Source organism: Helicoverpa armigera, chromosome 12 (assembly GCF_030705265.1).
Source record: "Helicoverpa armigera isolate CAAS_96S chromosome 12, ASM3070526v1, whole genome shotgun sequence".
NCBI lineage: Eukaryota > Metazoa > Arthropoda > Insecta > Lepidoptera > Noctuidae > Helicoverpa > Helicoverpa armigera.
Window position 1 is genome coordinate 2660300 of NC_087131.1, and position 23169 is coordinate 2683468.

The 23169-nt window shown below is 33.8% G+C and overlaps 2 protein-coding genes across 2 annotated transcripts in view; one reads left to right on the forward strand and one right to left on the reverse strand.

The window, feature by feature from the left end:
- LOC110379189 (acid sphingomyelinase-like phosphodiesterase 3a) overlaps positions 1–13728 on the reverse strand; it is a 56129-nt gene extending 42401 nt beyond the window's left edge. Inside the window, exon 1 of the mRNA XM_064037343.1 lies at positions 13575–13728. The gene's annotated coding sequence lies outside the window, so the exon portion shown is untranslated. The remainder of the gene's footprint in view (positions 1–13574) is intronic.
- Positions 13729–19687: 5959 nt separating this feature from the next.
- On the forward strand, positions 19688–22009 carry LOC110379187 (centrosomal protein 20). Its single transcript, XM_064037109.1, has 3 exons — positions 19688–19837; positions 21273–21463; positions 21874–22009. Exons 1-3 carry the CDS (start codon positions 19745–19747, stop codon positions 22007–22009), a joined length of 420 nt encoding a protein of 139 aa, XP_063893179.1. The 5' UTR covers positions 19688–19744.
- Positions 22010–23169: the final 1160 nt, after the last annotated feature.

Consider the following 23169-nt stretch of genomic DNA (forward strand, 5'->3'; position numbering starts at 1 on the left):
TTGAGTTATGCTGGATTTTATTGCAGTAAAACGTTTGCCTTCTTTTGCATTCCTTCAGTGATAAAGATGCATAAATTAAGTGTAAAATAAAAATGATTTAAGTAGAATTCTTAAGTAGAAACGATCATAGTTTCACCGATAGCACTTAATTCTGTTCAATCGACATAATATGTGTAAGTAAAATACTTGTAAAATCACTATAAACTATACCACCTTTTAATCCATATTCATAATTTGACCCCCACTATCGCATCAAGTCTCATCTAAAATTGCTTTAAGGATCCAGTGTTATTATACTATTATTGACTTCTTGATAACATGTTAGGGTTACGTCGCAAAGGAACATTTTTATATAAATCGTCACGTGCTGTCTTGGGACCGTGATGTGCGAGTAATGGCATTTTGATCGCACACACACACACATTTTTTTATGATCGTCTTTTTAGTGTTATTTAGGCAGTATTGAAGCAAGATGCGGGTTCTAATTGTATGTTGTTCGGTAGGCTTGTTGTTGGGTACAGAATAGATTAGACGATAAGATTGAAACCGAAGTTTAAGCTGTCTAATAGGGCAGACAAAAGAACCCTCCACCTAGGTGGGACGAGACGGTATGTCTTGACAATTTTCCATTTTAAATTACTAGTTGTGTTTCTATAGTTCATTTCACTGCTGTGTTATCACTTAATAAAGGCTGTGCTAAACTTGCGTTTGCTTCGTTCGCCTGAAAATTGACACAATTTCTTCGCAATAGACAAATAAATAATGAAATCTACTATTTATTTCTTAAGCGCCAAATGGTTTAATTCTAAATTGCAAAGGTTTTAGGTACATACTCAAACAAACACATCATAGCAAATATCTTAAACAAAATCATACAGCAATCTACCAGGGCAACATAAAGAGCAAGAAGACCTACCATTACTCAAGTTAGTACCAAACATTCAACGAAATACACCCCCAGACTATTACCCCACGTAATGACGTATAAAGATCGTTTCGCATGCATTGCACTGCACAATTACATTTCTATTCATTAAAAGGCTTTCTCTATGCAACGTGTTTCCTACCGTAAATTAAATTTCCCAGATTCAACTCCATAAGTGCACAATGCAACGGTAGAAATTTTACAAGCGTTTGTGCGGCTGTGAAAATGGCGTGGTTGCACGGTTCATTTGATTTAATTAAAATATGAAATTTAATTGGGTATGTAAATTGTCTGGATGAACAATGAAGAAAGTGTTTTTGAGTAGGTATGTTATTTTGCCGTTTTTAAAAGCATTAGCACAGATTATATAATAGTTACTACGGCATTAGCAAGAAGATTTACTGGTACGAAAAAATAATGTTAGTTTATTAAATACGCATAGGCGAGAGTTCATCAGGGAGTATATGTGTAAGGGCATTAGATAAAAGGTAGTTCATAGAAGGTAATACATAAGTAAGTACATAGGGGAGTAGGTAAATAGGAGTAGTATACAAGGAAGTATTCGGAGTAGATAAAAAGAAGAAATAAGTGTAAAGTAGTCACAAGTAAATAAGGACAACCGTTATTGCAATAAGTAAATAAGGTATGCCCAGAATTGCTGTATAATCGCCCATGTCTTTTTAACCGACTTACCAAAAGGGAGAAGGAATTAATCGCTTATTCAATGGCCCAGCTTATTATAAAACGGGAAGCTTCTAATTGGGTGCGATATCGCGTTGCATGTGAGTACAAGGAATTTCATAATACAGTGACGGTTTTAATGACTTTTAATTCTCATACAATTGTTGGTAGAATGGTAGGAATGGTAGAAATGCTGTAATGACGCCTAAATGGTTTTAAAATGGTGTTAATGGGTGTAATTCGTAGTACTGAAGTGTGATATGTGATTAATGAATAATGTTTGTTGTTGCTATTTTAATTATAGTTTTTGAATAAATGGTTCCTTACACATTTTTTTTTGTTTAGCTATAAAAGCTAAAAAAACGTGTGTATAATGTGTTTTGTCTTTGAAACAGATAATCAATATTTCATATGAAAACATGGTTAATAATAAATTGTACCCATACGAAAGAGTGCCAGTAAAAATAATATCTTAAAGTTATCACATTCCAGGATTTTTATTTTGCGTAAACTCGGTTTCGCCATCATCATATCCCTAACAAGCTCTGATTATAAAAAAAAAAAACTCAAATAAAGTTTCAGCAAAAAAAGAGAATATTCAAAATTTTACTCTGTCAATGCGCCTTAAACATTTTATAGTACAAAACGCTTTTACCAACCCCAGTTTATAGCATCCCCAAAAATGTTCTAAGTACTCACTAAAGAGGCATGCCATCACGTTACTTTTCTACTTAAACCACGAGAAAAAAATCTTCACATTTACCTCGTAAAAGAAAGACTGGAACGCATTTCATAAAAGAAGAAAAAACCAGCCAAGTGCGAGTCTGACCCCGCACGAAGGGTTCCGTACCATTATTTATAAAACCGCATCTACCTTTTGCCGTTATCGGCATCGAGCAAAAATGAGCAAAAAAATCACGTTTGTTGTATGGGAGCGACCTTAAAATATTTATTTTATTATAGTTTTAAGTATTTGTTGCTATAGCGGCAACAGAAGTAACATCATCTGTGAAAATTTCAACTCTCTAACTATCACAGTTCATGAGATACAGCCTGGTAACAGACGGACGGACGGACGGCGAAAACAATAGGGTCCCATTTTACCATTTGGGTACGGAACCCTAAAAAAACGTAAAAAAAATAACAGCTTTTCTGAAACGTAACTCGGACGGCGGAGAATTCAATTTCCTGTGAAAAAATCCGGTGTGGACGGAATAAATCGAATAAAACCATGTATTGACCAAACGTTTTGCATAAGATTAGTGTTTGGTAAGCAAAGGAGTTTGTGAGCAGGGACCTTTTTGATTACTAGGTATTACTTGGTGAATAAATATTACAGGATACTTGTCTGTTATAGAGCTTGATGGCTTAAAATGGTATCCAAAATGTTATATAATAAAGAACTGCCTGATAAACAGAATAATTATTATAAGACTAGCTGATTCCCGCGGTTTCACACACATCCGAGGATAACCAATTCGAGCACTCGGAGGATCAATGTAACACTTATATTTTTTGAAAAAATCGGTGTGATCGAGCGAACGAATTCTTCAGGGTTTTAATTAACAAAGGAAAGATTTAGAAAAATCTCTCTGTCTACACCTTTTGAGGTACTGTCCCCATACATTGTATAAAATACACAAAGTGGTGTCATTTTAAAAGCACACCGTATTTTTCTTTTTACGGTATTACACACTATGACTAAGAATGACAGTGCATTAGCCAACTTGTTTGTCGTGAATGCCTGGTGTACTCTTTATTACTTCCGATAAGCCATGTCGGCTAATATTGGTGGTTTGGTCTAATTTAGGAGCTGATTTTCTTGGCTTTTTTTTGTTGAACTACTACAGATAGCGCGCGAGTTGAATGCAGTCGGGGTCTGAGGTAAAGAGCCCCCCGCCATCCGCACGCCCCACCTCACGCGCCTGCAGTGTAGTACTGTGCCATCCTTGTCAACTATCATACCGCATTCCTAAGCTCTGCATTCAACTCGCGCGCTATCTGTAGACAGCTGTACAAAAAATTATATAAGAAACTTGATGATGTATTTAATAACAAATACACAGCATTTACCTGAAAATTATAAAATAATTCCAATAATTTTCCTTCAATTTTATTTCAACATCCAACGGACTCTTTTCTCAGAACTCGTCTCAACCCATGTAGAAACTAAAACCCAATGAATCGAATTAAGAACGCTTTCAAAATAAGAACCAATGAGTCTTCACAGTTTTCTTGAAGCCACACACACACATACGTACGTCACTTAGTATTAAGAGTCACACTGTAAATAGCCGGCCGACAGCTGACGGCCGATGGCATTTTTTTAATAGAAAATCTTGATATTAATCAAAGTTTTCAGTCGGTCTAATACCGGCCAAATATCAGACCTTTAAGTTTGCAGTGTAGGTACTCTAAATCAATAGGTATAGTGCTGAAGAAAGTTAATCTATACAGATAATGTAAATAGCGTGAATGCTTGCAAAGGCGTCGACATTATGCGTTACCAATGGGCCGTGAACACACCGGTTTTACATACGACAATGTAATCTTAGAGTAGTGCTTAGATTGTTCTGTGGATAATGTAGAATTTGTTAGAAGTAGATTATTTTTAATGTTAATCTAATAAAGCATCATTGGATTGTATAAGAGGTTCAACTCGCATTTGGCTTAGCCATTTGTGAGCAGAACGTCATGTTTAGATATATATTTAAAAAGGTTTTATATATTTTTAAACTATATTGAAGCTTCAAAAAAAAAAAAAACTATTTGAAGAGTGTTTCAATCAAAATTTTCCCAAACAGTATTCCTATTATATATTCCCTGCAGTTTAATAAAATCCAATGCTAAAAGTACCAGGGCGGCATAAAGCTACTAGAGGTAATACAACACGCTAGTACCTAATATAAGCTGAAACAATGTATCAAAAACTTCATGATTGAAATTCAGGCAACCGACGAATTTCATTATAGAACTTTGTACACCATAATGCGATGGTGTGGCGTACTGATAAATGAGTGTGCATTATTAGTACATTAAAGTTTTATGGGGGCGATAAAATAGGAGTAAATAACGCAGTAATTTGATATATAATGGGTTTTGAGAGATGGGATTTTCTTAGGTTGGTTTAGCGTGAACGAGACGTGAGCAATCTAGCTGATGACGAATTTTTTGCCGTGCTATAGTACCTATATAATGTAACACCCCTTGCCCTATATAATGTATATTACTAGACGCATCAAATATGTAAAACTATATAAAATGTGGTAGTTAGTACCACATTTTATATAGTTTTTTGTCGGTCTAAAACAACGTCTGCCTAGCCTTTTTCTTTGTTAGGGTCGGCTTCCTGTCCAACCAAACACAACTGAGTTGGGTGTAACTGTATTTAATATTTGATTTGACATCCTCAACTCATTTACCTAATCAAAATTACATTTTAAACCAAATCGTTTTCGTGTAACTATTATTACCATAATAACATAAATAACAAGTCCACTTATGATGTAATTTTACCGAAGCCTAAAAACAATGTTCGCTTAAATAATCTACCTGGAAACAGTTTTGGCTAACGTACCTTTTACCAGGTAGGTAAACACATGAAATAAGCTAGTTTAATGCGTGGTATTTCGTACGGTCTAGTCATTGAAATATCTAAACTTTACGGTCAGATTCCTATGTAATTGAAATTGTTTAAATACTAACAAAATGAGGGCTTCTAGGTATTTAAAAATATTTCCATGTAGGTTTAACATAGTTGGGCCGGCTTATAATATTGAAATAGTTTAAACGTTAATTAAAATGGGAAGCTTGAATACCTAACAATATTTTTTTTTGACGGATAATTTAATAATTATACTAACATTGTATCAAAAAAGTATTCTATTTATAAGCTACCATTAAAACCGTTGATAGCACAGCACCCTATTACGAACCTTTGTTATAGAAAATCAATAAAAACGAGTCAAAAAGTTGCAAAAAAATGGTATCTTTAAAAGCATATAATCAAAACGACTTTGGATCCATTAAAACCATTCCATAATTTGATCTGTCACGCCACTTTCCGTCTTTCCTTTAACTCCTACATTTCCGATCTTCAAAGTTTTTAAAAGAAAAAAGTATAAGGAATTTTGCGGAACTTTGTATAGGTCCCAAGCGGTTCAATAATAAAAGTTTCTATCGGTTTACATCCATCAAAAAGTGGATTGTTGTCAGTGACGATGAGTGTAACTTTGTGAGAAGTGTGTGTGGGGAGAATATGTGTGTGTATGCGAAAATCGAGAATATTTTCATTTTTACGTGTGTATGTAGGGAAATAAGGTTTGAATTTTTCGAATAATCTTGTTGATTTTTTATGGATGTGTTTCTTACATGATAATCCTGTTAAGACTGTTATGTATGATAAACAAACGTTGCAACCTTTTGTCTTTATGGAAATTAAATGAGGAAGATACTGTAATCTACTCAATTTGTCACCCAGAAATCATTATCAGAAATCTTTATTTGTGACTGAATAAAAATTCAACCCTCGAAGTAACGGCAATAAAAACATTAAAAAGTATTACATATATAAAAGGTATACGTAACTCTATTGATTATATAACTAATTACAATAGCATCAAACGAAAAACGGCATACCAACTGAGACATTCCTCGATAGCTTTTAGCTATTGCCAGGTTTGCAAACAATAATTTCTAACCCTAAAAAGACAACTCCACTCCGATACACAAAAAAATATTTTATAACCGTTTCTACTTATCTTTAGCTACTTGCCTTTATATTTATTATTTATGAAAAAGGCCTGGAAACTCCAATAAACATCAATAGATTGTCTCGTGACATTGGGATTATTTTTGAAACGACACTGAGTAACGAGGCGTGCCCTTGAAGGTGTGAAGGGTTTGCCTCTATTGTTTTAGAAATATTTTTCTTAGTAGCGTTTTTTCCGTGGTTTTTCTTGTGGTCTGGGAAAGAATACTTTAAGCGAGCGTACTAAAAGTTTTCTATACCGTTTAATTCAATGTATTTATTTGTGAGCATAGGTATACAGAAAGACTTAGACCTTTCTCCAGACATTTGGCTATCTTAATTGATTCAGCGGTTCGGTAGATAATACGTAGATAATGCATTATAAGAAACAGTTGGTTGTCGATTATAAAATTAAATAAAACAAACAGTTTTAGGGCCGATTTTATAGTCATTAGTTAGCTTTGATTTGAGGGATGAATGTTGCGGTTTGACATACATGTCAAAACGTCAAACATATTCTCATCATCTGTGTCAGGTATAAAATATTCTGGAGATTGAAAATTATGCCCTTAAGCGATTAATTTATTCAGCGATTAAGTAATCTTTAACTACCTCGCATTTATTTATTTAAGCATTACCTAATACATTTGAGTACCATACAAAACTTGTAACATTATGAAGGGGCGAGTGACACAGTTGTATAAGAAGATAGGCCGTCAGCTGGCACCGTGCCACACTGGCGGGATTTTATAAAATTTTAACCCACAGCATTCATGCCAAAGCGGTACTTTCGAGCATAAGCTTACAACTATCAAGTTTCGAAATGGTCAGCAAAGTTAAAATAATAGCCAAATATTGTTGAATAAAATGTTGGGTGGCCAACATTTGTGTTTTTAAGTCTCATCTCTTGGAATTGTATTGGGGTTAGTCTGAAGAGTACCTAAGTAAGCCTTTAGCAGTTACATAATGGTTGATAATTCAAGTTCTAGTTCTATTAATATATGTCCAGTATATGGAATATCAATAAATATTGGCATGATATGGTTGATATGATTAGAAAAAATAGCATTTGAATCATCTGTACTTACATACATCACTATCATTAAGTCCATTATTACAACTACAGAAGCTGATCATATATCATGTTATAGAAATTGTAATAGCTTAAATGTACGTTACCCTATCATTCATTCTATCACTTATCTAAAATATGATAAGAAGAGAATAGAACTTAATCGATGTATGCATCTCAAAAAATCTGCTCTCACACTCAACCCAGCTCCATTATATTTAACACCTACCACTAAAAAAGAACACGAAAAAAATATAACATTAATTATAAAGCTTTTTCCATTTTCAACAACGCATTTACCCTTCCAGTATTCGCTATTTCATTGTAATTTATGTACCGAAGAAAAACTTTCAAAAGAAAACTGTTACTAACACAAAAACGGTGATATAGGGAAAAATCTTATTTTTCAAGGAAAACTCTGGTCTTAAGATTTATATACTTTATCTTTCAAAGATTGCAGGTAATCTGTTACCTTCTAATTGATGATTCGATTAGCTATTGTAAAAGTTAATTTTCAGAAAAAGAGCAGATTGAAATATTTTTATTTGTATTTATCTTGCAGCTCGATAAAACTCTTACATACATTTAGACATTGTTAACTTTCTCCAACTTAATATAACCATTGGGATATAATAGTTATTTACAGATCCACAAAAATTTACAACCAAAACTAAAACTCTCTTATTAAAAACTTAAAACTAAAAAGCGGAGGTATACAAATTAAACGAGTTCAGTACGTCGATTCTATAAAATTCGAACAACAACTCGCATCTCACTTCACTTTTCACTTCGCTATTCACTCTCACTTGACATTCGGTTCAAAACGTTCTAAATGTCATCTCATACTTTATCTGTCAAAATCTCGAGTTTAATTTAGTTCAACTCGCAAACACACTCGAAAGAGTAGCGCTAGTGTAGTAACTCACGGCGGATTCAGATGTGAAGTTTAGAGTGAAGCTTATAGAATCACACTGCAGCTACTTAACTATAAAAGTGTAACAAACTTCAATATTAGTAGCACCCAAAAGAAAAACAAAAAACCATTTCCTATTCCATACAAAAATAACTATCACTTATAACTTGAGTCATTAACAAGAACTTGTTATACTCGTAGTTATTTGTACTAACATTACTTAGTAGGCAGTTAGCAATATCCCTTTGTTCGAAACTTCGATAGAATTTCAAATAATATCGATGGAAATAGTAGCTTGTTAGTAAAAGTTATTATGTGTGAATAGGGGTCGTTTTTATTTTTAAAAGGATAGTAAAATAAATTGATCGTTGACCTTATTTTTTTAAGAGCATTGAAACTTCTGATTTTTTTTTGAAATAAGTCTAACTCAGAAGAAAAGCTATGCAGGTATCTGTCAGTTCATCATTATTAGCCTTCATTGTGTTTGCTCTACGTCGAAGGGTCATTAATACTAGTACTTACATATAAATTTATGAATCACATCCACTCATTTCAAGGCTTGTTTACTAAATTTCTACATTTACAGTCTTGTACTGTTCTTTTATGTAGTTCTTAAAATTACACGTCATATACTACGTACTTTAAAAGTATAAAGCTTGGGATTTGAGTTGCTTCCAAAAATCTTACTTAACTAAATCTCCGTTTATTTAACATTGTTCCAAAATAAAGACGATTTCGACAGCAGAAGTGGGTTTCAAACTTACAAATGAAATTGGCCTAGTTTCGTACCCCTTTGCCGTCACGCCAAGACGTCTTCCCTTACTAAAAACATTTCCATACCATTAAATATAATCACCATATATTGAAGAGTAATTGTTCCAAGTTTGTTAACGACAAAACTTGTTAATTGATAGTTATTTTCGTGTCTGATGAAATATAGGCACTTTTCTTGTTCTTTATCATGAGTAATTTTGTGAATAGGAAAGTGTATTTGTCGTCTCGCTTTCATATTAAATAGGTTTAATCCAATGTTTGGTAGACCTAAAAATACCTTGAAGACTTTATAGGTTTTATTATACAGTGTTCGAAGTTATTCCATCAGATCGCAGCTTGAATCGAGGAACGCAGGATGTAAAATGCAAAATGGTTTATTTTTTGAACGATGTATGGTCCGATTTGTTTCTTTTTCGAAGAAAGCTACGTTTTCTCCAAGTATATTAAATAGTTCTTTCGGAAGTGGACATAACTGCAAGAAATTGATAGTTCAGAATAAAAGTAAACTTTATACAGAACAAATTAACTATTTTTCACGAATCAAGTCGCCAACAAAAGCTAGCTATTTATAACGAGTTGCAATTTAAGATAATTGGCGCCAAATTGTTAGACGAAAATGTTCGCTAAGTAAGTTTTGATTATTTTGTTTGTTTGTTCGCTGAAGTTTTTCCTCGAGGGTGTCAGGATGTTTGTTTCATGCTGCTAATTAACTTTTCGGCATAATTACTATGATTATGGTTTGATGTGGGGAACGCTTTGCAGGCAGTTGATAGGCGTTGTTAGGGAATTAGCCTTTTGTGTACGTTCAAAATTTTTATTTCAGTCGCTAAATCGTTTGGCAACCTTGATTTTGCTATGAGGACTATTTAGCAAAGCTACACTTAAGCAAAGGTATATATCTTAGGTTTTTAGTCAAAGCATTCACTATCAAAAAATATTTATAACCTATAGTTTTTCAATAAGTAAATGAGAAGAAAAACTATTGCTGACTCAATAAACTACAAGCAATGAACAACAATGATAATCTAAAAATAAGATTCATAAACCCACACAAAAAATCACACCAATTCAAATATTATGTCGCTTAACAACTCAAAAGTCTAACTTCAGACAAGTCTCCAACTTGAACAAGTTCACAACACTTTAGCCGAAACAGTTTATGTGTCAAAAAAGAGAAGCTAAAATTGTATCGCCATTTCTTACTTATAAAATAAAAGTTTGTTCGACAAAAAAGCGAAACGGTTCCAAATAAAATGATATGAAAAGTACCTGCATACGGCAGACTAAACAGTCGGCCGACAGTTGACAACAAAATGTGATGGTTGGAACAACATATTTTTAACGGATCTGATACCGGCCAACATACCTGGTCGTTGTTATGTGCGTACTAACATTATCTATCTCCAATCGTGTCGAATTGCCGTCCCATCGGGCTATGAGAGTCAAGGAATAGAGAGTGCACCTGTGTCTGCACAAATGCTTATGCACTATAAAATGTGCTGCGCAGTTGGCTGATCTCCTTACACGAGAACAGCCGCCATGGCTCATTACCGGCTACGAGGACATCATCTAGTGATGATGATTCATTCATTTCCATACTAATTTATGAGCCCGAACAAACAGTCGGCCGACTAAAAGTTTCCAGTCTCTCGAAACTCGAAATGTTCGATATGATAAAAGAAGTCCTTTGTCAAGAAGTCTGAATACCGTTTTTTTCATTGCTCTTTACTTTCGTATTTGACATGGAAATCTATTTTATTGTGCCTAACGTTAATGTTATTTCGTCTGTTATTTATAGTTGACGGCTGTGTTCCGAGAAATAAATTCGGAAAATGTGAGCTGAATAACCTTTATTTTTTATTGTTTGGATGTGTGTGAATGGCCGGGCTTAGTGCGAAACACTTTTAGAAAAGTATTCGTAAAATAACCGTACTAAAACGAATTTTGTTATATTGACATAAAAAATTGAACAAAAGTTTTGTAGATTGTTAAGAAAGTGTGACTTTAGAATTTAAAATTATAATTATCAGTTTTTGTTTATTCAGTAGAATGTCCTCCTTTCTTTGACGTTTATAATATAAGTATAATTTTGATATGACGTGCCAGTAATTAAACTGCATTTACATTTTTTTACTACAACCTTATAGAATTAAGATTTTATAATCTTATTCTTCCTTTCAGTTTTATTTTCCAATAGTAGCATACACTCCATTGTAATTATTAACTAAACAGTAGAAATTTCAGAACTGTTTGTCTAACTTCTGTATCTCTGTCAGAACAACTATGCTTGTTTCGCGTAACAACTTTAAATTTCAGTCGAGGACATTCCCTTTTGTTCGTACACTACGTGGCAAATAATTTGGGTCACACACAGAACTATTTTTGATAAGGACCTTGAAATAAATTGTGATAACTATTTAATGCTCAAAACATGATCAAATGGATATTATAATATATAGCAATATAATATCTATGAAACTTTTATTAAATCTTTAGATCCTCAGTATCAGTTAAAGATTATAAAGATTGCTTTAGGATGTGCGACCATCAGTGTTAGTTTCGTCTCTATGTGAGAAGATATTTATAAAATCAATAAACAAAATCATTATGGGAAACATAACATAAAACTTCAGCGGCTATTCACCAAAATATGCTTATACTTCACCCAACAATTAACTTCATTAACCCAACATCCATACATCGTAAAATATCTTAACAATATTACGAAGTGGCCCAAATATTTTGGTGTCGAGTGTATTATCAAACATGTGCAGAACATAGTTCACATGAGTGTTTTGTTATGCGCCAGGAATGCAGTTGTGATTCATTCTGTCGCTTTTTATGAATATCTAGTCAGTTTTTGTATGAAGAGTAAAAAACTTGAGGTATTTATTATACATTGTTTTCAAAAAACGACTGCTCTAATGTATGTGTTTGTCACATAAACATGACTGTCATTATTTATAACTCATGTTTATAATTTACAGCGACTGTAGCCGGCAGAAACTACTGCAAGTACATATTAGGATAAAAAGTTACTCGATAGATTTGCTATATAACATTAGAAACCATTTTTTTCCAAGCAGTTCAGTAGTTCCTGGTATTATATTGCCTATCCTTCTTCAAATCTTCGGTCAAAAAACTAAAGACCTCAAAATATCCAAGGCTGGATGGTTTACACTTTACAGTATTTTGTGGAACGGCGGGGAACAGCTAGTATCAAATACGCTTAAAACAGTAACCCGTATTTTGTTACCCATTCTCAGTAAATTCCAATAATCGGTACTTGCCTTTATCCACTCTAAGAGGTAATAAATCTTAATATACCGAGATAACTCTAAACTAAGGGTTCTGATACAATCGACTAACATAATCGCCCAATTTCTCTTAGCCTTGTGTGTTCTAATATACTGGTTCTCAATTTCAATAAAGCCCTATATTTATAGTATAGTAATCTGCCTAGTATTTTCCCAATCTAGGTTGAGATCGGCATATAGTCTAAACAGATGCAGCTAAGTACTAGCGTTTTACATGAAGCGGCTGCTTATCTGTCCTCCTTAACCCAACAATAGCCCTTATGACTACTAAACTGTCATACTGTCTGTACTGTCTGCAGAAAATATCAGCAGACCTGTACAATCATGAGAAGCCAGAATTGTTATAGGAGGTACTGTTAAAAGTCAACTCAAAGAAGTTATTTCTTATCGATAGAGTAATCATGATCATTCAGCAAGAATCGATTCAGAGATTTTATTTGAAGTCAGGGCAGCATGTTTCTCCATCCGTATTCTTCTATGTGCCGTCATCTCACAAGTAACATTCTTAAATAATGTACTACAAAACTACATAATATCCAAGGACATTTTAATAAAACTCGAATCCGTTATCCAATCGCTACCGTATAAGAAACCAGTTTAAACTTAACTAAATCCACGAATAAATTTAGTCCAATATAAGTACTAGCTCATCTTAACTAAATCTTAATTCTAACTTGCTCCCCGGACTCTCAATTCCCCGTAGAAAATAAAATTAAACTACAATTAACTCGTAGCGACGTAGCGCCGTAGCAGCGTAGCACCGCGTAGCAAAACGCTACGAGATTCTTCAAATATAACATTCACGTTTGCGGATACGGTGGACTTAATTTAATTTTGCGGAATGAATTTCGTGGATATTATTTTAGAATTAACATTTATGTATGGGATTTCTCACCTGTGAGGTGTTTTAAACGAGTGTTACGTATGTGAATGTTCTCATTTTGAAGCTTTGCAAGTCTTTCGTAATTTTTCACGCTGATACCTTTTAAATATTTGTGTAATTTTATTACGTGAATTATATAACATACAATTTATTATCAACAGCAAAATTGTAAGTACATACTTCAAACTCCCCATTAAACAAAAGAAATTAAAAAAAAAAAACAATTATACACCCAAAAACAAAATAAAAAAACCCTCACCTAATTACGTCCTAAAATCTTCCGAACCAAACACCATTTATGTCCTCATAGTCAATCACAAAACACGAACACGAACACCACTACACAAACGTACGACCGACAAGCGTATCTTTACTCAGCCGACACGACGTCCGCACGCCACGACAGTCGGTGGCAAACTGCGCTCTCACTTCGTTTCGCATTCCAAGTTTGAAAACCGCTGTTCGGGTAACTTCGGCAGCGCTCGGGTGCAACATGATTATTCAGTATTTTCTCTACCAGCTTCGGGTATTTGTTATCTATGCACTAGAGTTATGCAAGGGACGGATCACCTCAATATCATAAAACGTGTGTTCCTGGAACTTTTCGGGAGATTTATTGCGAAAATGTTTTACGTCGTGTGTTGCGGATTTTTAAATTTGTGTTATGTACCTGTTGTTGATAGTGAAATCTAAGTGTGGCTGTGGTTGAATATAAACTTTGTTTGGATATTAAGTAGTCTTCAATAATGTCTATTCAATTAATTACAAGGTAAATGGACCTCTTACGAACGAAGTCATTAACGTCACCGTTTACTCAAATCGCCTATTTACATTGAAGTGTTTGATATTGTACTACTTTAATATTCTTAAATAAAACATTTAAAATTCTGAAAAGTTTTCCCATCTTCCATTATCAATAGGGTAGTGTCCAGGGTCGAAATAATGAAATAATATTTAGTCCGCTTTTTAGATAATCAAACAATATTGGATACGTATTTTTTTTTTTTTTAATTAAACATAAAATGACAAAGATAATACACTTCAAAAATTAGGAGTGGGGGCCTTTTACGTCACAGTGTCCTGAAAATTGTAGCAACTTGTGACGTCACACTCAACTTTAACACGCTATATCTTAACAAGTTCTGATCCAATTTAAAAAAGAAAAAATACGTATCGCTTAATTTTGGACAATCTACAAGACGGACTAATTATTATTTTTTAGGAAACTAGCCTATTGTATTTTATATTATTCTTGGAACATACTTTTATAAGGAATTCTCATAATTTTTGGGATTTTCTTTACCATTAATATTAAAAAGAAATACCGTTTTATTTTCACAACAAACTTATAAGGCAGGTAAAAAATTGGAAAAAATACCAGAAGGAAATCAGAAACAAAGCTACATATATCAAATCACTCAAAAACAGAAACATCCAGACTACTCATTTAATCTAACGGACGGAGTCACAGAACAAAAGCTAGTTTTTGATAAATGTAACGTTCTACAGATTTCATTTTTTCTTGTTCGACTGAGTACGATCAAAGGTTCAGGTGAATGATGCTTTCCATGGAAAAGACAGTCCTTTAGAATTTTTTGTTCCCGCATCCGAGTTTCCAAGCTCGGTAGCCATTTTTGTGCCAAGTGTTAAATACCCGCGTTTTGGGCGTTTTTTTGTGTCAGTTTTATTTTTGAAATTCTTTTGATAATTCTTGTCTTATTGGTATAGGATGCTGTTACAGTCTGTTATTGAGATATAAATGATTATTATTTAGCCATGAGTGTCGGGTCGAATGGTCGAATTTTGGAGTATTGTTATAAAGTTCTTGTTTGTATGTTTCTGGTACTTAAAGGCCACGAAAAATACTTTCTTGTGTATCCTTTTTTTGATGTTATGAACCCTAAAGCGAAAGGCAAAGCGTATTATTTTGAAGTAAATGTTTTGGATTCATAGGTACTTATATCTATATTGGTAGAAAGCTGCTCCCAAACCTGTAAGAAATAGCTTTATTACCTCCATTTTCTAAAAAGACATAATACCTATAACTTTTATACCTAGTACCTAAAAGGTCGTTTTTATCGTATCATGTTCCGCTATAATTAAACCATCAACCTCAAAACCACAAGAGGTAATTAGGGTCAATATCCTCACGCCAATTAATTAGGTATCCATCAGGCAGAAGACATAATAATATTATCGTTGCAAATCATGTTATACTAAGGATTACATTATACGGGTTAGATTTGTACGATATTAAACAGATCAATCGACCATAATATATTTTTCTAAAATTGCATGCAAAACATCTTTTGAAGCATCGTTTTTAATAAATTATTAATAATTATCAAGGTATTTAGCTAACATCAAATATGAATGAAATACATATCGCTGAAAACCGCTCTAAACAAGTTAAATAAAGTCAGTTTTCGAACCGTTAATCTTCTATTTCATTGAACATGTTACTTATTTATTTGACAATGACAATCATCCAGTTCATCTCATTTACTGAACAGTCAATTATATTTTAGCATGCCATATGTCATAAAAAAGGTATTTAATAAGGTGGACACAATATGGACCCAGTAAAACACAGCTTAAAATAAAACAAACGGGGTGAGCTAAATAAAACCGTTTAAATATTAGAGAATTAAACAGTAGCTTATTTTTTCAAGGTATTTTTTTAACGACAATAGCACAGAAACATTATCTATCATCGGATTGTGCACTGTCTACTTGTACCGCGATCACAGCCATCACTGTCAAGAGATGACTGGTGGTCACTTGTAAGCCGCTTACTGACTGACTGACTGACTGAGTGACTGACATGGAGAATAAAGCCGCGTGTAGTGCTCTTGTAGTGTGGAAATGCTAACTGTGTACTGGGTATGGATTTTGGATCACAACTCGAAAAACAAGGGAAAAAAACTTCCTTTTTAAGCCTTCAATACCTTTTTTAGCCATTTCGGCGTTTTGTTTTCATGATAAGGTACTTTATTCCTGGACGCTAATGAAAACTACTAATCACCTTTACATTTGATGTTGAAACATAATCTTAAGTGAATCTTCCTCGAAATACTCAAACGTTACTTAACTTACAGCTTTCGCAAGAGCTTTCCTACTTGCGTAGGTAGGTAAGTGTCACAGATATAGAACGATTTCTGAGCATTCCTTATATATGTTTTCAGGTTTAATTATTTATTTTCATACATTATTTATTATAATTCAGTACAACTTCGGTATCGGTCATTTATCGCTACACTGAAATCACATACTGGCGTATCCACCAATTAACCAGTTTGGTGGTTACCAAAGCAGTCATCAAAACGACTCTCAAGTCAAACCCCTCTTCCATAAGCTACACAGCATGAGATATAAGTTCTGTCCGCAAACAGTTATTTATCCACCGACGTTCCAACGAAACAGTTCCAAGTTAATGCTCCAAACATTAGTTAAGGCCACGGCTACCGACTGCACGAAGAATGCACTTGCAGTTGGCCGCAGCTCGTTATACTATACGTCAAAGTCGGTCTGGGTAAAAATACGGGTGCTATTGTTGGGTAGTGACGGTAAAATAGGTTGGTTGATACAAGATGGACTTAAACAAAGAAGTCGATATTAGATTTAAGTATTATTTTCGTATTAATAAATAAACAAAAATATTTAAATACAAATACAATACAGCTAAGTTATGTACAAAGGCGAGCTTAACACAAAGTTGGGTTCTCTAACAGCAAACCTTAGAGCGATAAAGAAATGCGATAGGGAAGAGTAAGTTAGAAGTGCACAACAATAATACATAATTTAAAAGAAATAACAATAAATTAAACAAAGATTAAGCAAAACTATATAACATAAAATATACTTTGTGTATCTCCTCAACTAAGTTACCCGGGTCACCCAATACCCTTACGAAAGACTGTAAAGTAATATAAAGCACAAAAAATATTTTCATAATCTATATGTACCTAAGCATAAACTTTCATTCGTTCGTGAGCCTGGAATGCAAATGACAATCATGTAAAAATGTCTACATTTTTATTCATATCTCAATTTGAGGAGAGTGAAAATATCATTATGATGATTTCTTATCGCTATATAAGACCAAAGTCATACAGTGTATGGAGTTATCATATCATATCTTTTATTGCATTCCATAATGTACATTAGGTGGAGAATATCAAATGACAGTCACAATTATGAACCCTGATGGGCACAGCAAAATAGAAGGGAGTTAGTATTTTTTTTTTCCATAATTACAATGTAACTAGTTTTGCCTACAGTACATGTTGAGTAATGCGATATTTCGCCCATTTTCAAGCGCGGTGTTCAAGTGAATCACTTTAATGATGTTTTTATATCACTAAGGATGTTTATGAGCTTGCATTGAATGGAAACCAATTATTTTATAGCATAAAATTATTATCAGAAATTATATTATGCATCCTGCATAAGATAATTGCTGTAGTAATGTTACGAATATAACATTATTATCTTGTTTCAGATTGCGGTGTAAAACTCAATTTCAATGTGTAATTTGATGACAATCCAAACCAAAAAGAAAATGTAACCTTTACTCCTACACAGCTCTTAGGGTGCGTCCACATCTAGCGAATGCGCCGCGAATGCGCAGCACGCGAGCCGATCGCGCGCGACCTAAGCGCCGCACGCGAGCGGCGCGCAGGCGGCGCGCGACGTCTGCCATCTTCGATAGTACTGAGCCAATATACGGAACTGTAAGGGCGAGAACTGATTGCGCGCAGATCGCGCGCCGCTCGCGCGCTCTATACGAGCCTTGCGTGAGTTGCGCTAAAGAGGCGCACCGAACTATTGCAGTGACTGCACGCGCGCAGCTGGCGGACAGCTCGCGATCGGCTCGCGTGCTGCGCATTCGCCAGATGTGGACGCACCCTTACAAACACAACTAAATCTACAACCAAATAACATTGCTTTTTCCCAAGATTCAATTCCAAAAACAATTTTGAAATATAGTCTGTTACGTCATTTTCTCATACGCGTTCCTTAAGTCGCAGATCCGAAACTGTGTCTCAAGTTACCTCCTATTACTTGAATTGAATCACTTAAAGCCTCTCCGGAGCTCGCTTATTTGAATTTTATACCAAGGTTACCTAAAGGACAATGGGCGATTCCGGTCCAAATGTCCACCACGAACGAGACCTATATGGCTAGATAGCCCGTTAAATATAGAACATTTTTTGTTATGAAAGTAAAAAAAAATATAATGCCAGAAAAAATTTATAGCAAAATCAAAAAACTCATTGCATAGATTTTATCAATTTCATTTTTTCAATTACTTTTCGTGATGTTCGATTTTCGTACTTTCTGACAAAATAGAATTGTTCATTATTAGAGAGAAGACACCGCCAGTTACATAGAACTTTCGTAGATCCAGGCAACGGCACCGCTGAGTATATTCAAGCACTTCTGGCGCCTCAATTGGTTAGTGATTCTTCATCCATCGGGCAAAAAAATATGGGCTGTTTATATGCAAATGTGTCTTACTCATCTTAGTTTTAGATAAAGTGCGGAAATTGAAGTGGAATAAAATAAAAAATAATAATGATAACATACAAAAACTACCGAAAATTAAGAATACATTTTTGGCTATAACTTTTTTTTGCCATTGTTTTTTTTTTACTTTCTTAATAAAAGTTACTCTAAATTAAGTGGACTATTTAATTATATAGGTCTCGTTCGTGGTGGACATTTGGACCAAACTTCATACATTCTTGCCCAATCTCCTTTGTAAAGGAAAGTTTAATTTTCGAAGGATTTTTTTTTCGTCATCTTGAGATTGCTTTCATTTAGAGTAAGAATGGGTTTGATTTGAGCTGTGAGTGATATGGTGTTGAGATGCGTATTTGCCTGTATGTGAAATATTAGGCATCCTGTGGCATTGTGGTTGTAGGCGTTAAAACGTAAAAATAAAAAAAATGTATATATTTATGTACTCTTGTCAAAAAAGCAATCAACTCCATAGAAAGATTTTTTCCCAGAAATGAAACCACAAGAATTTCTGATCTCCTTTTGTGAATCTATAAAATAAAGGTTTTATGCATAACTAGCTGGTGCCCGCGACTTCGTCTGCGCAGGTTTAGTATTTCGAACAATATGTTTACAAATTGTAGCCTATGTGTTATTCTGATGTATAAGCTATATTATTGTAAAGTTTCATTGAAATCCATTCAGTAGTTTTTGCGTGAAAGAGTAACAAACATTCCATACATCCATACATACAAACTTTCGCGTTTATAATATTAGTAGGATATGAAGTAAAAACTCGATCAAAAGGCATAAATGGCAAGACACAAAATATGCGTAAAAAATTATCTGACACGAGCACTGTCACTTACGTCACGTCATCGATGAGGTATTTGTAAAAATATTATCGGAATATAATTTTCTACAAAAATGAACGACAAAGCGATAACAGAGAAAGAGTTATTAGTAGCAATAAAGGATCTTCTGAAGAAGAATGGTTATTTAAGCAAAATTAATGCAGAGGTACGTCTTATAATATGTATGAAATAGGTACACTTGAATGTACACAGCATATACATAGATTAGGCATAGCTTTCTTTTTTGTAATTTCTCTTCATCCCTACTAATATTATAAATGCGAAAGTAACTCTGACTGTCTGTCTGTTACGCTTCCACGTCTAAACCACTGAGCTGATTTTAATGACATTTGGTACAGAGATAGAGTTGACCTTGAGAAAGAACATAGGATAGTTTTTAACCCGGACTTTTGAAGAATTCTATTGGAAACTCGATATAATCGAACTCTACGCGGGTAAAGCCGCGGGCGGAAGCTAGTGTATAATACAATATCATGATAACCTACACAGCAATGGATCAGCAAACGCTTTAAAAAAATATATGTTAAAACTTTAAAATTATAGGTATAACTAAATGGTTTTATTAAATCATGTTGCTTTTACACCAAAATCTGCATACCCGGTTATAACGTTGCGTAGATTATTTCGAAACCTTCGTTTCGCTTTGAGGCTTCTCACGGAAATGAGTTCCTTAATATAAAATCCTTTTTACCGAAGGCACGAGTATTGATTATCGCCTTTAATTAGGTACCTACTGGTTTGGTAATAATCAGCCTTGTATATTTTTAATTAATTTGAGAAGTTCTTTAAATATGTTTTCCTTTAAGTAATCAAGAAGACAGTGCGTTATTGTTTTGATAATGTATTTATTGCCTTTACTAGGTCCTACTTACTTTTGCTCACGAAGCGAACCAATTCTGTGATTGAATACAATTTTATTTATTAAAAAACACTCAAAAGAACGTTAAAAACCAAAGCGATATCCATTTTACGTCAAAAACTTTTAACATTTTTTTCACCAACATTGTGAAAAATTCCATTACAACAAAATGTTTTGTTTCCTTTTTCGAAATGGCTGAACTATTTGTATCCGATGGCCGTGGTCGCTATATAATGCGGTTTGCATAATATTACGCGCCATTAAAGTGCTCAGCTGAATTAAAACCCAATGTTAAATAAATAAATGTTTAACTGTGATCATTTTTATTTAATTTGTGCGCTGATCTGAAACGCATTACGTGTGTTTGGCCCGTTTTATGGGATTATCTTTTGGAGTGTTTTGGCTTGCGTTGGGCTGGTGGTCGTGGGTAGCTAGTGTGCTAGAGATTCGTGCTTCGTTGCAATTTTAACCGACCCTTCTAACAAACCAAACTTTCTATATATCTTGGCAATCAAATAATTAAGAAAAGAGTATTTATTTGCTTTTATTTTCTGAAGCCTCAATAAATACAGATTATAGAATTTACTGCCTGAATATCTAACCTTATTTGTATGTAAAATGTCACACCTCTATATAAACCAAACTTTTCTACGTCAGGGCCCATTATAAATTCCAATTCTCGACTTAACGAACGTTTGTGTAATAAAATGTTACGTTCCAGGTCCGAGCCCAAGTGACGGAACTTCTCCAAGACCGTCAGGCGTCAGGAACTACGAACACACCACCCGCCCCTACAGACGAAGTACTGCTAGTCAATGAGCTGGTCAGGGAATACCTGGAGTGGAACGGATATCTGTATACTACATCTGTGATGATGTCCGAAGCTGCTATGCCGAAGACGAAGAGAACCAGGTATGTTTCTGAATGAGTTATAATCTTGCATGTTTGTTAGCTCTGATCGTCATCAATTTGCTTAGTTTTTCTCACCTAAGTTTTTCTCTCTTCACTCTACTCACGGTTTCGATTCGAACCATGCAGGCTTTCTAGCTTCTATATCCAGAAAAAATTTAAATAAATAGTAGGTATATCTTGTTAGTATGAAAAGGGACTTTTATTTCATGTGAAACGATCAATGGGTTATCGTTGTTACTTTTTAATATCCTATCAATTGAGCAATCGATATTAATGAATTGATAATCGTAGTGATTATCTAAATTTTTCTCTGTGTGAGAAGTAGCCTGTGCCCAACAGTAGGAAGATAAAAAGTCAGATAACGATTGTCCTATCAGTTCAACAAAATTAAAACTGATCTTCATTAACAGGGCAGACCTATGTGCTGAAGTGGGAGTTAAAGATGATGAGAAGTCCTCAGCCCTGCCACTGCTGTCCAATATAGTGGCGGCATACACTGAGAGGATCAAAAGGAAGATTAATAAGAGCAAGAGAGATGTTTGTTAATTATCTGAATAAATGATTTTAGGTAAATGCTTTGTCTTTTATTCTGAAATTTAAAAGCAGTTGACGAATAGACAAGGTACCACTCTAACAGCACAGTTTTTTTTTTTTTGTTATAATGTTGACCACTGTCAGCTAGGTATGTGTTAGTTTTTAGGGGATTTTGCAAGCGGTAAACTTTATAGAGACAAAGAATTTTCTCCTATTTCAAATGTAAAAGGGTCATATTCAAAAAAATTGTATATTAAAACGTCCAACAGATTTATTCTTTTTTTAAAAATAGCTACTGGCTAATTACTCTTAAAAACAGAATAAACATTTATTTCAGCATTATGAAAAACAAAAAGAACGCTCCATAATCCTCAATGAATGATTAATTTTAAAAGAAAACTACAACGTAGAACATTTGTTTTCATATAAGCAATGCGTGTCCACATTCTTGGCGCGACATTTAAAAAACATTTTATTATTCAATATTAGTATTTTAACTGACAAATAATTTATTTCTTAGCAGAGCATTGTGGAACCTGAAGGAATTTGCTAAAATTATCAAAAAATATAGCACGCAGAATTCAGGAATAATTAATTAAAGCATGTCTTGATTTCACTTCATTTCGGTTATTCCTGTCTGTTACGTTAGTAATTTTAATCTTTTTGTAGTAGTTATCAAAATTATTTTACCTAAAACATTAGCAACTGAACTGTCAAAAGAATCGACGAATCAAAAATGTTCGGTAATTTTGTTAAGCGCAACAAGCACGGAATATTGTGGTGCAGTGATTATTCGACAGTTAAAAGTTACTTATTACTGTGAGACTTTTAAAGTATCGGTAAGTACTTTTACTGTTTTATAACTCAGCTTAGAATAAATGTATATTGATACTATCACTGTACTATACAAGTTTCGTATAAAGTAAGAATTAGCATTGAAAAAGAGATTTTTTTAGATTAGACACAAGCAATTTATTCATATCGGTTATCATATCGATTACTTTTTTCTGTGACGTAACAGATATGAACGGTTAAGGTTTGTTCACAGTGTACGTACCGAGATAAAAACGTATTTAATCAAACCTACCACTTTTCTTTTTTTTATAATTTTGTAAAGGTATCTTTACGAAAAGTCGACATGGACAAATTAAATAAAAATCAATCCACAAATA